The sequence below is a fragment of the Spermophilus citellus genome (assembly GCF_964194105.1).
Source record: "Spermophilus citellus genome assembly, chromosome: 12".
NCBI lineage: Eukaryota > Metazoa > Chordata > Mammalia > Rodentia > Sciuridae > Spermophilus > Spermophilus citellus.
The window spans coordinates 15137857-15154622 of NC_138198.1; the positions used below are offsets into that span (position 1 = coordinate 15137857).

The 16766-nt window shown below is 48.0% G+C and overlaps 1 protein-coding gene across 4 annotated transcripts in view; it reads right to left on the minus strand.

Moving 5' to 3' along the window:
• PIEZO2 (piezo type mechanosensitive ion channel component 2) overlaps positions 1 to 16766 on the minus strand; it is a 345423-nt gene that overhangs the window by 26232 nt on the left and 302425 nt on the right. For 3 of the 4 annotated variants that reach the window (XM_081263438.1, XM_081263439.1, XM_081263437.1), the window contains 6 exons: positions 15139 to 15198; positions 11134 to 11300; positions 10033 to 10199; positions 4745 to 4912; positions 1997 to 2428; positions 1128 to 1386 (listed from right to left, as the gene is read on the minus strand). In XM_081263438.1, the coding sequence (XP_081119564.1) occupies positions 1128 to 1386; positions 1997 to 2428; positions 4745 to 4912; positions 10033 to 10199; positions 11134 to 11300; positions 15139 to 15198 (1253 nt within the window). The remainder of the gene's footprint in view (positions 1 to 1127; positions 1387 to 1996; positions 2429 to 4744; positions 4913 to 10032; positions 10200 to 11133; positions 11301 to 15138; positions 15199 to 16766) is intronic. The other variant, XM_081263440.1, reaches the window with a different exon arrangement.

Below are 16766 nucleotides of genomic sequence, written 5' to 3' on the forward strand. Positions count from 1 at the left end.
TAGGAGGTATCCCCCAAGAGTTCACGGGTGAGACAAGGCAAGTCTGTTAGGAGGTAAAATGATCAGATTACGAGAGCTGTGACCTGCACAGTGGTTTACTCCCCCCATGGATTAACTGGATGGTGACCACAGGCAGGTGCAGTGTGGCTAGAGGAGGTGGGTCTCTGTGCCTTTGGGGCTCATGTTTTGCGTCCCTGGGGAGCAGAGCTCTCTCTTCCTCCTCTCTTGTGTCCTGAGCTGTTCTTCTCACCACACCCTCCTCCATGATGCTCTGTGTCACCTCAGGCCCAGAGCCATGCAGCCGGCCAGCCAGGACCTGAACCTCTGAAACCTTGAACCCAAAGGTACTTTTTCTCCTCTACATTGTTCTTGCCAGTTTTTTCGGTCACAGTAAGGAAAAGCTGACTAAAATAGATGTCTTACTATATGACCTTGTTTTAATTTGATGGCTGATCACTTGTTAACCTACAAGGTGTCCAAGCTCTGCCCACACTTGAAGAAGCAGTTCCAGGGCTACTGGAAGTGAGAGGGAGGAAAACCAACCTTCTACACAAACCCAAGAACACGAGGACGTGGGGCACGAGGCGGTCTGACATCTTCCTTGTGGCCTCTGTATTTACAGAATGGGGCAGGACAGGAATTGGACAACTGATTGGGCAGACGGCCTCTTGTCCCTCACGCAGAAGGAGAGCATGCTGGCAGCTCACCCTCTCGGCCCTCCGACTGCCGTGTGCTCAGAGGGTTCTGCGGGGTGTGTGGAGATTGGCTTTGGGTATGAAAATGGCGGCGGCACACACTACATCCAGCCAGAGCCACTCTGCCTCGCTGCCCAGCGGTGGTCAGTGTCCCTGGGCACTAGCCGGCAGCAGGCCCCCAGCTTGGTTCTGCTGTGTGAATGGTTAATGCCACAGGTCTGGAACCAGCTCCAAGAGCCTCCCAGGCTCCCTCCAGCGGGTACGGTGGCCCCACTGCTCAGTCTTGCCCTCCCTGTTTCCTCGTCTGCTAAGGGGAGGGGCACAAGCACCTTCCTTGTGTGAGGAGTGGAAAGACACGCACCCCTGCCAGTGCTAGGTAACTGTCAGACCATCGTTGTGACCTGAGAAGGTCCCTGGCACTGACCGACCTACCTCGGTGTAGACAATGGCCATCATCCAGAACCGTCTGCTGGGCCTGGGCACCGACAGCATGGCCCAGAGGAATATCAGAATGGGCAGCAAGAGGGTGATCATGGAGGCAGAGACCATGTGGTTGAGGATGATCACGAAGTAGCACACCATTTCTGAGCGGGCCACCAGAGTGTTGTACATGGCGTAGAAGAGCAGCAGGAACCGGGGCTGGCCCACGTAGAACCTCTCGGACTCTTCCAGCTCATCGTCATGGAACATCCTATTAAAATAAACCACGTGCTCACATCTGCCTCCAGTTTCTCCAAAACACTTAAGTTCATTGAACAGGATCCTTCCTGCAGCGCCCCCCACCCAGCTTCCTGGGGCCTATAGTTTGTTTGGAGAAAACCTAACATAGATTGAGTATCCTGTATTTAAAAAACTCAGGATTGGAAATGTTTTGGATTTTGAGTTTTTTTTCAGATTTTGGAATATCTGCATACAAAATGAGATATTGTAAAGTTGGAACCCAATTCTAAATATGAAATTTACTTCTGTATCATATAATGTCTTATCCATATAGCCTGCAGGTAATTTTGTACAATATTTTAAATAATTTCTGTGCATGAAACAAAGTTTCATGGCATGAAATCAAGCACTTCCCACGTCATGTCAGTGCTCAGAAGTTCTCGATTTCAGAGCATGCTGGATTGGCGAGGGATGCTCAGCCTGCAGTAGGCTTTCCACAGCGGGGAACGTCTCTGGGAGGTGTTTGTGGAGGATGAAGTGCAGGGGTCCTGGCATGTGCACTGGCTCTCGGGTCTAGGAGAACTTTCCTCCACACCCAGCTAAGCAGGTGTGGAGCTGGCCTGGGCCTGGGCTGCCCTTACTTGTTCAGCAGCAGCTCGCTGGCCGTCAGCTCATGGGTCAGGGGCGGCAGGATGCTGGACTCCAGCTTGTCGGTGCGGCTGTCATCAGGGCTGACCATCATGTGGTTCTTGCCCCCAGAGTCATCCTGTGAGCCGAAGGACAGGTGCTCGAAGCTCACAGCTTTGCTGTAGGAGGGCGGGGCCTCCACGTCACCCTCATCGGTGGAGAACTGTGGACATTCCTCCTCCTCGGGAGTGAGGCCGGCCTCCTGGGGGCCCAGATCACACTCAGCTTCCTCCTCCTCTTCTTCCTCCTCCTCCTGGGTGTCCCCAAGCTGGAGCTCGAGCTCGGGCACAGGGCCTACCACCTCCTCCTCTGCCTCGGCCTCCACTTCCTCTATGGTTTCTGTGGTCCCCTGGCGTGAGTATAGCATGGTGCACTGCGTGGGCTCACTGTCAGGAGACAGGGGATGGGCGCAGAACCCTGCCTGAGCACCGCCCCCCCCCTCAGGATCTCTCCACGTGCTCAAGACACCTCAGAATGCCCAAGCAAAAGCATCAAGGCATGTGAGCAGCTCAGACCCCACCTCCCTGATTCCCCCTGCTCACTTCCCCAGGACCCTGGCTCCTGATCCGATGCACAGGGGTCTCTGGATGCCAAGGAGGGTGTGGGCACACACGTCGTTCAGAAGCAGATGCACGTCACACGGCCCTCAAGGAGCAAAACCCACCTACGCACAGGTTCTGAAACAGCATGGAGAATCAGAGGCACAAGCTCTGGTGCATACTTCCAAATCAAGACTGCTCGGCACACCTACCATCAGCATCTTTGAAGACGAGCAGAAGAGTGTGTGGGGAGGAGAAGCCATGCCGGTTTTGTTGTGTGGGTTTGGACCAAGATGTGTTCTACTCAGTCCTACGAAAGGGACCCACCCAGATCCAAGGGCGATGACTTGATAAATATTGGCTCAACTAAAAAAAGTCACCCTTCTCTGATATTGGCTTTTCCTCCTCGTTTCCCGCTCCTGTGCCTTTCTCTTATCAGTGCGTAGCTCATTCGACTACACTTCCACCAGCCTGCAGCCCACAGCCCTTTCTCACTGAGCTCCTGTTCTGACGTCGGCCATTTTCTCTTGCCACAGTGAGCTCCCTCCCAGCTGTCTGCTGTGCCCAGGGCGTGCTCCTGCTCTCCCTCCAGCACCCCAGCTTCCTTCTCCTACCAGCTCCTCCTCTCCTCTCCTTTTAAGAAGCTACTCTAGTCACAGCAACAGTCCCTCCTTTTGCTGCCCTGCACTTTCCTCTTAGATCCTTCTCCCCTAACTCCCTGTAGGTGTGTGCAGGGGGGTTAGAAATGGAAGGAGAGCAGCCACACGCACCACGTGAGTGGCACGCCTTCCATGACTGCCTTCCCCGACACGGGCAGCTGCCAGAGGGGCTGCACTTGTCTGGATATTTGGAGCCTGGAGGATGTGCTCCTTCCTGCTCTAGAGACGTACCCTAACTGACCGCCACGCGAGGGCAGGCTGCTTCCTCCAACGCTGAGGAGCTCAAATGCAAAGACTATCTGTTTAGACGTGTCCACGAGTGACGAATGGCCCTGGCACAGCCCTTCCTGGCATCCTGTGACCCAAGAACCCCAAAGTCTGCTCAGGTGTTCAGGCCCCCAGGGCTCTGGCCTTAAAGGACCGCATCAGGTAGAAGGTTCCTGGACTGTCAGGCCCACCAGGATTTTTGCTAAGACTTACCTCAGTTAGATACAGCCTCCTAGGAAGGCCATGACATTGACCCCTCACCCAGGTCTCATTTGCAGTGTGACTGTAAGCCAGTGGAAGCACAGTGGTCTGGGGTCATGTCTGGGCCCGAGGGGCTGAGTTGCACTCCAGGACTCAAGGGACCGGAAGACCCACAGAACTTGCATCTGCAGAGACGTCTCAAGCAGGAAGGCATTGCTGTCAACGCCAGGCCCTGCTCCCTGCTGCACTGTCAAGATACAGGGCTGCAGCAAAAGGTGGTGCCTCTCTGATTTGCCCTGCAAGCTGTCAGGGTGAAGTTCATTTTGAACTGGGTTATGTTCATCTCAGGATAAACAAACAGTGGCTGACCTCCCTGCCGACCACTTAAGGCATTTCAAAGAAGGAGTTCTGGGTGCATGCAGATAATTTCATTCCTCAGTGATTATTATTTTAAGGGCAAGACTTAGTGATGAAACAAGCCAGGAGTATTTTTTTCCAAATAAAACAAATTATAATCTACAAAGGTGATATATTTTACAGCATAATCACATTCTTTCCCAAAGCCAATGGTAAGATGTATTCTGACTTTTATGTTAGTTATGCAAATAAAACAGATTTATTCTGTATCAACTTAAAATGACCATAGATCCCAGAGTTTTCATATTTTTTCCTGCTCTATGTATTTTTTTTAATCATGAGAAAAATGTTTTCTTCCTACTCCATGAGGACCATATATAAAAGCTATAAATCGAATGTAGGGAATATGATTATGTCTTTGGAAATGGAAAGTGTGAAATGCTTAAAAAATGCAAGATAATGTTGGCAATCAGGAACGTTAAGAAATTCCTAACAGACAAAAACTAGGGAGCAATGAGCATCATGGAAAGCTGTCCTGGGACCAGGATGCCTCTGAGGGCCGGGGCCATGCTCTGTCAGACATGCAAGTTCTTAAAAGAAAGACGAGGTGCATCCGAAGACTCGGGGCCACGCACGGGGGAGGTGACAGACCAGGAGGAAGCATGCACGAGGTGAGCACCTGGATGCTAAACTGCCACTGTCAGCTGACGAGGAGGACATGTCCATGCTGAGCATTTTACGGAGCCTAGGCCGAGCGCGCTCGCTCGTTTTAGGAACAGCGTCTGGTCCGTCTAAATCATCAAGGGTGGACTGCCTTGAGAACAGCATGGTGGCTTCAGTGTAGCAGCTAGCAGCGCAAACAGTCACAGAAACACAGAGTTAACACGCCAGTGTGCTCCAGGTCCACCTGGCTCACTGGCCCACGCACGGCCATGCAGTGACCACACGGACACCAGCACCAACCACCCAGGCAGGGAGGACCTGCCTGGCAGACACGAATCACAGGAGACCCCAGTTAAAAACACGTTGGTGGTGAGGAAGTCCCAGGGGCACTCTCTGGTGGGACAGGGAAACGGAACAAAGACAAGTCCCAACAGTTCTTTCAAAGAGCATAATTTTCATAATGAAAACTTGGCAAATGGAGTTGTTCTTAAAATCAAAGAAAATATATTTTATTTGGAATCGTTATCCTGAGTTCTTTGAGAGGATTGATTAATCTCATTGCATGAGTAGAAATAACTGCTCATACAATTTGCATAGAAGATTCTTATTTTTTTTAAAACAATGCAGTCTCCAAAATGAGAAAGAGAAGCTCAGGAACGACATAACCAACTGAATTTTCCACCCTGTTTTCTGAGTGACATTCAGTTCAGCCAAACTAAACGCCTTGGGTGTAAGAGATGTTGGCTTTATATCCACCTGGACACCAACCAACATCAAAATAAAATCAAATGCTACAAAGAAACCAACAAAAGTGTTCCAGCAACGCCAGGTCCATTTTGTCTGTTAATGATTTGTTTTGCCTAGTTTTTATTCTGGATCATGCCTGGGCCTGGGTGGAAGTCACTGCTACACTCATCCCTGGTGCCCAACGGGACAGCACTGGGCAGGGCAAAGCAGGGCCTCCACTGCAGGCACACAGCAGGCTCCCGGGGGGTTTCAGATGATGCTGTCCCCTGCATACTGGGGGACGCTTGTCAGAATGTTGTTAACGTGACTTGCAGGGATTTAAGGCAATGCTTTAGCTCTGAGAAGGTGGGCGGTACCCGATCTGACAAGTCAGCTGTTCAGAGTCCAGCTTGTGGTTTTACATCTGGATTGGAAGAAAACCATGAGGCTCCAGCCAAGGAAATGTGAACTCCTCAGTGAGGCTTCACGCTGGCCACCTACTGTGTGCGCACATTGAAAATAGGACATCAGAGCAGGAGCCTTGGAGGTGGAAGGGCCACACTGACAGGGCGAGGCCAGGGCCTGAGCACCAGTCTCCACAGGAGGACCCCTCCTGGGGAGGTCACCGCCTGCCCAGCAGAGCCTCCTGGGGATTTGGCGTGGAGTGGACCAGTTACTATTTGCAGGTTTCAAGGCTGCTGAGGTAGAGACTGGGAGTGTGGCTCAGACAGTGCGACAGGGCAAGTCTGCTGATGCCGGAAAATGGCCTTTCTCTCCTTCCCTTTCTTTAGGCTGAAAATCAAAGTCAAAGTACATTAAAAACTAATGGGGACGGTTGTGGTTTTCTAGCAGATTCTGTATCAATCAATTATTTCAGAACCTGGGAAATATTTTGATACTGTTTGTTAAACAGCAATCAATGAATTTAAATATCTCCTGACTCACTATATCTGATCATCTGTATAGTTTTATATTTGTGATCTTGGGTGTACTTGATTTAATTATAACCAGACTTCCTTTTTCTTATTTTTTTTCCTCCCATGTTTTTTGATTTATAATATTTAATGACTTAATTGGACATATTGCATATTGTTATGCATAGCAATGACATATGATTATTTTATGGAAGATTTATTTTCAGTTTGCTTTCTAGTATTCTTTTTGGTTTATTTGATTCAGAATTTGGTTGTGAAGCAGTAATTCTCCAGCTAGGCCCATGTATGAGATTTAGGAAGCCTATGAAACCCTTAAATATCTTATGGAAAAAATCTGTATTTGTGGGAATTCTCCCCTTTTGGAGATCATGTGGCTCACGAAGTCCCCAAAACGGTTCATGCTGCTAGTCATGGTAATGATGTGATGACGGGCACAGAGAGCTACTCCATGCATCTCCCCGTCATGGCTGAACTTAGAGGTGTGGGTGAATAGTCTTACGGAACAAGGCAAGAGGGGAGGCCAAGGAATAAAAAGGCAGATGAGTACACACTGTAAGTCACACCAGGGGAAAGCATGTTTTCTTGAAGAAATGATGCAAGGTGTAATATTCAGATCATAGAACTGCATGCCTACAGTTACCTTCTTCACTAAGTGGGAAGAAGTAATTCCAGGTGGGCATGGACATGACTTTCAGTTAAGTTAATCAGAGCTTTCTGTGACTTTTTTGTTTTGAAATTCCAAAAATGAAAATAAAATTTTCAATTTTTCAAATATAGTACCAAACCCAGTCCACATTTCCCATGTGCGGAGGGGCACTGTACAAAGTGGAGGTGGTAGCATTTATAAGTGCTGAGAAATAATGAATGAAAAAATGAATGAATGAAAGTAATATAATTTGGGAAATGCACATCTAGAGAATCTCAGTATTTCCTTCATAATTACCTTAACTATTTGAGATGTCACTGGTCATGAGTAGGTTTTCTAAAATGTGTGGGCTTGGGGACGTGGGGATCCCGGTTCACCTTCTTTGGGTGCTATCACCAGGAGGGGAGCATGGGCCAGTGGCCAGCTTGCCAGGGACAGGCCTCGCCTCCCCACCCCCCTGACACCTGCACCTGTGGCCTATTCTTATTACTGTTCTAGAGCTGGGATCAAACCCGGGGCCTCCAGCATGCTTAGCACACACTCTTCCCTGGTGGCCCCCCTGCCAATCTTCTTGTTCATGGAAGAGCTACCACGAGATAAACTGGAACCCATGAGTGCACAGGAAAATGGGGTAAAGACAGGTTTTACATTTTGGCTTAAAATGAATGAAAGAGAGAACAATCCATTTAATGACACCCATCTAAAGATGTAAAGAGACTTCTTGCTATAAGAACAAATTAAGGTTGGCAGCTTCCAAATAGAACAGTTATTTTGGTTTGCAAAAAAATAACAATAAACTACAAAATAATGACTTTGGTCTTAGCAAAGCCCATCTTCTGATGTCTTTTCTAAGACTACAGCCCCCCTTTAGTCTTAGCTCCAGAAGGCACAGGCCCTCTCCCTCCTTGCTAATGGCAGCGCTGCACAATGTTCTCCCCAGGGGACTCTGGCATTACTAATGGGTCCAGAAAGGAGTGGTGGGAAATGTGCATGCGCTCGGGAAGGAAGAGCACCAAGACAGTCTGGATCCTGGGACACATTTCTCTTAACTATTTTTTTTTCTAGGAATTAAAAAATTCCTAGACAGGATCTCAATTAGGAAACAGTTTGACCTTGAAACCTTGAGAGGTTTCTGTCCTTAACGTTGTTTCTTCTCACAAGAACACTTAAGAGCTGAAATATCTGTGACTTTGCAACATACAAAGAATCAAAGATTATTCCCAAATTAAAGGAGAAATACGATCTCATTTGTTTATCCCTGGAAGGACTTCAAAAGAATCAGTATCTATTTTGAGAGGACAGGAAGGGATTATATCTATGCAGTTTTATCTGTAAAATATTACATTTAAATCAATATATGTATGGATATATAGTTTTAACATTAAAATGAGATCTCAACATAATACTATTCTACACTTGAGTTTTTAACACACACACACACACACACACACACACACACACACACACATATCTATCTTTCCATTCCAATACATATATCTGGATCAATAGATAATTATTGTGTAGCAGACCAGGCCAGTGTAGAGGCTCAAAAACAGTAAATTAGCCAAAGTTCAAAAAAGCACATCAAATTAAAAAAACAAAAACAAAAGAAATTTAACCACCTCTGCCCACTTAGGTGGCAATTTTAATTTCTGGATCCCATTTGAGTTTGGTATTGATCAACCATCTCACTTCCCTGCACCTACTTATCTGGAAACTCAGTCAGTATTTGTAAAGGACCAGGACTTCTCCCTGCCTCAGGCCCCACCGTGGTACAGTGTGGCCAGCCCAGTCCAGAGCTGGATGTCAGAGGCAGAGGGCAGGCTCCCTGCTGCTCCACACCAGCAGAGCAGGAAGCTGTGGCCTTGCCTTAGGCTCGGTTGATCCACTTAGGAGATGGCCCTTTCTTTATGGTTGTGTCCCAGAACTGAGCCCAGCCTAGGAGAGGTGCTATGGCATGTGTAAGGAGAATAATTAATCCACACATGTCCTCAGTGGTTCTGTTCCTGACCTAGGAAATGACCACAAGATGGACTCACTGGGCTAGTGAATCACCTAGGTGATGCTGTTTTTCCTCCTAGGACAGAGACTCCTGCTGGGACTCAGGGGCCAGTGTGGCACACTCCTCAGAAGCAACCCAACACCTGGGTACAGAGTCCCCAGGCTCCTAGAGGAGTCACACACTGGCCTGGGATGCAGGGAGAAGCAAGCCGACAGCACAGCACTGCAGCTCAGAGCTGGGCTCAGGGCTGAACCACACGGCTTGGATCCTGGGTCTGCTTTATCATTAAGTTTCCAGCTACATGGCTGAGTGAGTCTCTCAGCCTGCCCTTAACTGAACCTTGTAAAATAGAGATGACATCAGCACGCATCTTGCAGGATCTAAAAAGATAGCATGAGGCCACCCAGGAGCAGTGTCCAGTGGTGGCCCGTGGCGGACATGTACTGCACAGCCACTGTTGGCCCTGGATCACCTGCCAATCCTGTGTGGAACAATGCAAGCACTCCTAGCACTCAGGGATGGTGGAAGCTACCAGGATCATTTCTGGAATTTTTATTCTAAGCCTTAAAGTAACAATTCTGAAAGGAAATATCCAGGATAGCAACAGAAGGTAGAAAACCCCAGTATAGAAGACACTCTTGTGCAATGGTCATTCTGAGAGGCAGCAGAGATGCAGTCCCTGGCATAAACCATAATTTGGGGGTTGGGAAGGACCAATCTTGTTCACCTCTGGCTTGGAAATCTCGATACCATTCCTATAAAACACACGAGTGTTTCTTATCCTTTGTGATTGATATCTGTTTTTATCTGGTGTGGTCAGGTGAGGACAGTTCTTCCGACATAGCTCTGTGGATAGAGATCACCGGCAGGGTTTGGGACACCATGCAAATTTTTTATTAACTTCCACCTCATTCATTCATTCATTTCTCATATTTGATGACGTCTACCTCATCACATTGACCAAAAGCAAATGCATTGTTCAGAAAGTGAAATACCTGGAGATACTGTCATGGGAATCTAAGCTATCCATCCTGTGGGCTGTCTGGGCCCCCGGGGCTGCTCCAGGCCGCTCGTCCAGTGTGTCCAGTCCCGACTCCCTGGACAGGTTCATGATGTGGTTCTGATAGTACATGTGGATGCTCTCCCGCGTCGGGACGTTGCCCTGCAGACAGGAGACAGGCCTCAGTTCTTACGGAAGCACCTGCCCATGAGCCACCTGCCATTTCTCAGCACAGACGACTCTCAGAACACAGGCCAACCTGGAATATGGACTAACGTGATGTAGGCAGGTTGGGATTGTGTCACCTCATGTAGGGTCACTCATGCCACTCAGTAGTACTAGGAATTCTAAACAAGAAACCCCTATAATATGTACATAGCTTTGCTAAATCTTATTAACTCTTCCAGAAATGGACATACCTACATGACTACTGTATATTTTATTTCTCTGCACAATATGATAGTTTTTCTAGAAGAAGTTTTGGATCAAACTTCCCATACTAAAACTATAATTCTACATAGGGCACTGCAAAGTCTATAGGCATGTAAACTATGGTAAGGGAAAGATACAGAACAAATAGGCTAGCCATTTTTGAAGGTGCATGTGGTGTTTGACTATTTTAATCCTGAGCAGGGAATAGATTTAAATACAGAAAACCAAGAATTTATGTAATGACTGCCTGGAAAGAAAGGATTTTGTCTTATTTAGAGTTTTAGATACAGATTGAGAATCACCAGTCTGAAATCTGAAATGCTCAAAAATTAGAAGCTCTGAGTGCAGACATGTTGCCACAGGAGGCAAACTCCATACCTGCCCTCAGGTGCTCTGCAATTAAAAATGTGTGTGCACTCACAAAGACATGGCACGGAATGAGCTTCAGGTGTGTGTGGAATATAAACGCCTTTCATGAGTAGACTTGGGTCCCCATGCACAAGGCATGTCATTGTGTATACACCAACGTTCCCAAATCCAGAAAAACTGGGCATCTGAAACACTCCTGGTCCCCAGCACTTAGAATCGGGTGACATAACCTGTGTGTTGAATTTGAAAGCCCTTTCAGTGTGGAAGAAGCAGAGGGATTGTGCCCACAGGGTACCTTCTTGATCTCCCTGGTCAGCATGCACCTCTCGATCCTCAGGACGGTGGATATGTCAATGTGTTCCCTAGAGATGGAGTTGAGCCAGGTGGTGAAGCTGTCCACCGTTGCCAGGAACAGCACCCAGGTGAACTTCAAGATGTTGAATATCCTCTTGATGATATTATCTGGAGGAAGAAACACAAGATTGCAAGGGAACAGAACACCATGGCTACCGTGCTGTCCTGTGGCACAGTGGGGGTTTAACTGGAGCCAGGCCTGGTGTCTGCCCTGCACCCTGGAAAGCAGTGGGGCCCCTGATCTTCAATGTGACATGGAGGACGCCTATAGCCAGAAGGCCATGTGGGGACTTACACACGTAGGGGCCAAAACAAGGCCAAAGGAGGGTGGAATTTGTAATGTTTGACCAAATATCAGTCAAAATGGGTTCAACTGCAGTTGTCCCGCAAAAAAAAGGAGATTGTTCTAGGACCCTGTGAACAACAGATTGTACAGTGTTCAAGTCAAAAGGGTGCAGCGTTTGCACACATCCTCCTGTATGCTCTCAGTCATCTGTAGATGACATGATATCTGATGCAATGCAATTGCCAGGTAAGCAATTGTCATACTGGGTTTTTTTTTTTTTAGGAAATAAGGACAAGGAAGAATGTCTGTACATGTTCAGTGTGGATGCAGTTGTTTCCTGAATCTTTCTGATCTGCAGTTGGTTGAATCTGTGAGAAAAGGAACCGTCATACATGGAGGGCTGACCCTAACAGGTTTACTAAGGTAGAGACTGCATTTAAAGATGACTCTGTCATTGGTTCTGGACTGATAGTCTGTCCAGCTCCTCAGGGCTTTGGAGGGCCTTCTGGTTTTCTCCTGTTCTTCACCACTGACTCTTCTCACTGCACGTGCCTTGCAGTTAGACCACAGCAGAACTGTCACTAGACAGCTCAGTGCACAGAGTGAGTCTGTGCCATCCCTGGGTCTCCATCATGCTCACACTGTATTGTGCTAACTATGGCTTCTGCAAAGGTGTCACTCATCCCCTGTCGGCAGAAGCCCTGAGGTTCCCCATGTCCTTGGGTCTTTGTCCTTGTCCAGGACCAGGGGGCTGGAGAGCTGCAATGTGGGAGCTGAGCTGACTTCCCTGAGCTCAGGTTGTGGACAGCTGCCCAGGTCCACAGAGGGTTAAGCCTGAGCTCCCTGACATCGTGGAAGGCAGAGGAGGTAGCATAGTGGCGACCTCGCCTTTTGGAATCTTCATCAGCCTCAGAGAAGAAGGAAATCCTGTCATTGTGACAACACGGGTGAACACTGAGGACATATGTCAAATAAAATAAGCCAGATGCAGAAAATCATATGCTACAGGACCCACAGGTGGAACCCACAGAAGCAGAGGTGGGCAGGCGCGGGGAAGGAGCGTGTGCAGCTGCAGGCGGCAGCAACGTGGAAGGTCACTGGCTTGGAGGGATCAAGGACTGTACAGGCCTGAGGTGTACCACGAGGACCAGCTAAGGGTGCCGTATTGTATTCTGGGAATCTGCTACGCAGCCCACTTGAGGTGCCCTTTCCACACACACAGGGTCACCACGGGAGGTGTGGCAGGCTGATTTGCTCGAACAGTCACTACCTCACCATGTACATGGAAACTGCATGTCGTGCACCGTGAACAAACATTCCAACAAGAGAAGAAAAGTGAGTGTGGCCCACTACCATGTGACCTGCCTGCCCTGCTCACTCAGGTAGACCAGGTCTCCTCAGCCCGTGGCTGCAGGGTTGCTGAGCCCGACCCACTGCGGGCAGGCCTGACATCCATGACCCATTCTTGCTCTCCACTAACCCCTCTCTGCTCCGAAGGCCACAATGTGAGTCAGAGTTGGATTTGTAAAGAAAAAGTACAGCCACTTCTGAAGTACGTGGCCTAAGAGGAAAGTATAACTTCTCTCAAAGATTTGCTCTTTTCAAAAGGAGAAGCATCACAGGCAGCTTAGCTGTGAACTTCCTGGCCTCTGGACAAAGTCCAGATGGGCCAGCTGGAGACAAAGAAGAGTTCAACATTTTTATCCAGCAACAGATGGGGTTTGGAGGTGCCGGCTGGACCCCAGGAAGACAGTTGGTGGTCTGGGAAAGGAGTTGGGAGAAAGACCTGGAGAGAAGGCCCTGGGCTGCCCATGTCAGCCAGGCACCGGAGCAACAGCAGGGCGGAATTGTGATGTCTCACGGTCCCTGTGAAAGTGTTTCCTGCCACCTCTGCCTCTCCTGAACCTCTGCAACCATATCCCACATCACAATCTGACACAGATAGTGAAGGCCTGCTTGGCTGAGCCAAGATGCACAGGTGGAGAACAGTGGCCACAGAGGCTGAAGGCAGCGACTGCACCACAGAAGGCATTGGAGCCCAGGGACATCAACCCCTGGGCTGTTCTCTCCACTTCCTGTCCTCCCAGGGACCGTCTCCAGCCAGCATGTCACCCACACCAGTGTGGACAGAGCCTCGGGTTGCTCAGTGTAGATTTGAGAGGGAAGGTGGCCCCTGGAGGTTGAAGGACCCACAAGTGAGCAGCTCCTTATATTTCTGATGACTTATTTTTTGTCCTAACCACAATTATTTCCTTAGAAGTGGTGAAGAGGAACTGTACTGCTTCACTCTTCTCCCAATGTGGACCCGATGTTAGAAGTAAGATGGCGGCACTTCAGAGGTGAACAATGCACGCTGGGACGCCCCGTCACTGACGCAGAGTTAGGGTTTAAATTTTACCTGTATTTAACCACCGAGGTGGTAGGGCAGAGGCATTCAGAGCACAGACTCTGGACCCAGACTCCTAGCTATTGAGCCCTAGCCCTTTGTGGTCGTATAGGCCTGGAGAAGTTAGTGCATCTCACTCTACCTCAGTCTCCTTATCTGTTAAGTGGCAACGAGAGTTTTTGAGGGGGATGAACCAGTTGATATGGCTATAGGTCTTGGAAAAGGGCCTGGAAAACAAGATAGGTATCTAATGGGTCAGTTACTATTAGCAAACAAAGCTTTCAGGAAAACAGAATATCCGGTTTCATGGATCCAGTTATCTGGAAAAGGAGGGTGTCAGGGAAGGACCATGAAGGTGTGAGGGTGCCTTCTACAAGTCTCACTTAGTGCCAACTGGAGTCTCAGATGGAGTCTGGGAAGCTCAGGGAGGGGCTGTGCGCAAATCTGGAGAAGCTGTTGGGGAACTGTTTTGGTTCTCCTGTTTGCTTCTCATCCTTCCTGGAGAAAACGTCTCCAAATCACGTGCTTGGTAAAACCCAAGCAGTACCTCGACTGGGCCTGAAGTTTGCAGATGAGGGTCCTGTCCCTTGGTGCTGTGGCATCTCTAGCAAGTGGCTCCATGGGACCTGTTTTCCCCTTTTACTGTAGGGCCACAGAACCCCAGCTTCTAGAGCACTTTCCACTCCCACATCTGCTCACCTGTCGCTTAATTCCTTCCTTCAGTGCTTCTACAAACAATAAAGGACTGAATATTTCAAAATAACTAAAAGAATTTTGAATGTTCCCAACACAAAGAAATGACAAATGTTTGCAGCGATGGATGTGTTACCACCCAAATTCCATCAGCACACATGGTAGACATGTAGCTAGATATCACCCTGCACCCATGAAAATGCACAATTATTATATATCAACCAAAAAGTAAATGTAAAAGATTATGCAAGACAATAAAGATTGATTGCCAGTTCTCTTCCTGCCATTAATCTGATGGCTTCCAGGGGACACTGGGATTTGTTCACTAAAACCCTCTCCTGGGCACTTGCACAGAGGACTTTTCAAACAGACACTAACCCAGCATTCCACCCGGCAGCACAAAGGCCAGGGGTGCTTCTGGAGCCGCTGCAGTGGAGATGAGATAAGAGGGACGCTGGTTATTTAGCCGCGGTCCCGAGACAGAGCTGGTGCATTACTTTTCAGGAGCCTTCCATATGTGACTCCTGGGAAGCTCTCATTTCCACACTCCCCACGGCACACGCCTGTCTTTAGCCTGTTACCTGGTCCATCAGACTTCTTTTTGACCGGTTCGTCTTCTCGGTCTTCCCATTCCACCGCACCTGTGGAGGTGTGCCACAAAGATGAGTTAGGTGCCTTCGGTAATGAAATGCCAACGCTACTTTTCTAGATTAACAGGAAATGTATAATTCAAGGTAGGGCATTCTGACTATTTTAAGAGTTCCTGGGGAAACATAAGAATGCAATGTTCAAGTTTTTTTAAAAAATCATTTTCTTATTGGTGCAGTAGAGTTACGCATGGCAGTGGGTCTTGGTGTGGCACGTTCCAACATGAACAACCTGATGGACCTCACCCAGCCCACTTCGTTCTCCCTCGCTCCCGGCTGCCCTTCCTCTGCTCTGTTCATGGTCTCCCCTCTATTTTCAGGATTCCTTCCCGCCCCCTTTTCCCTCCTTTCTCTCTGGTTTCCACAGAGAAACTGCATAGCTCTTGACTTTCTGAGTCTGGTTTACTTCACGCACCCTGATGCTCCAGGGTTAAGATGTTCTTCACTGCAGAGTTAGAATTACATGTACTGGTCAACTCTGGCTGGCTGATATTATTAGAAGACAGCTTATGAGTTGTGCCTGGTCTTTGTATCTTTAATAGTTTGAAAGGTCTGCATAGAGTAATATTTTGTGCATGTAACAATTATGTTAAATTCAAATGTTAATGGGACAGAGCTCAGCCCCTTGGTGTACTTCCTATGGCCACTTTCACTCCACCTGGTAGAGTTGAGCAGCAGCTGAAACCACAGACTGCAAAACCTAAAACATGTACTATCTGCTCCTTCACAGAAAAAGTTTGCCAACTCCAGATGTACACTATGAAATCTTAATTTTTGATTCTTTGGAATGATGTTAACACATTTTGGTTTGCAGTATCTGAATAAGACACCACAAGGTTTCAGTTTGTTTCTTATCCTATAATTTAAGATTAAAATTGTCAGATCTAGCAAGTAAAAATACAGGACACTCAGTTAACTTGAACGTTTGACTTTCAGATGAACAAGAAAAGCTTTTAATATAGGCATTTTTCATAAAATTTGTGCAAATTATACTTAAGCTAAACATCATTTATTCCTTAATTAGAAAATTCAAATTTAACTGGGTTTCTTGTGCCTTATCTGGAAGCCCTAAGAGAGCAAATTTGAAAAGATGATATGACTTCAGTTAACCTTTTCAAACTTGCTGTCTGGTCAATCTTATGATCCCACCTCATTTTCTACAGCTGCTTATTTCCTGTTTGGTCAGCAAAGCCAACCTGCTCTTTAGTCTTCAGACAGGACCTTGGGCCTTTGGCCAGGGTGCCACTCTGTGCACGCTGCATCTCTGACTCGCTGGAGCACAAGCAATCCTGTCTCCTCCTGCTCCCCACTGTTTCGTCTGTGCTTAGGTTTTCAGTGGGGTTTGCAGTTCCTGGGCCATCAGGATTCCTCTTCCTGCATTTGTCTTTAGGCTGGTTAAGACAGAGGGCGCTAGAGCCCAGGGTCTGGGATGGCCTCTAGACCCACTACTTCCTGAATGGCTGTGTGACCTCAGGCACATTACTTCCCTCTCTGGGACTGTCCCTGCCCATGTGCAAGACAGGCTAACTAAAAGGCCCCTGGGCTGTGGCAAGGAGTCCACA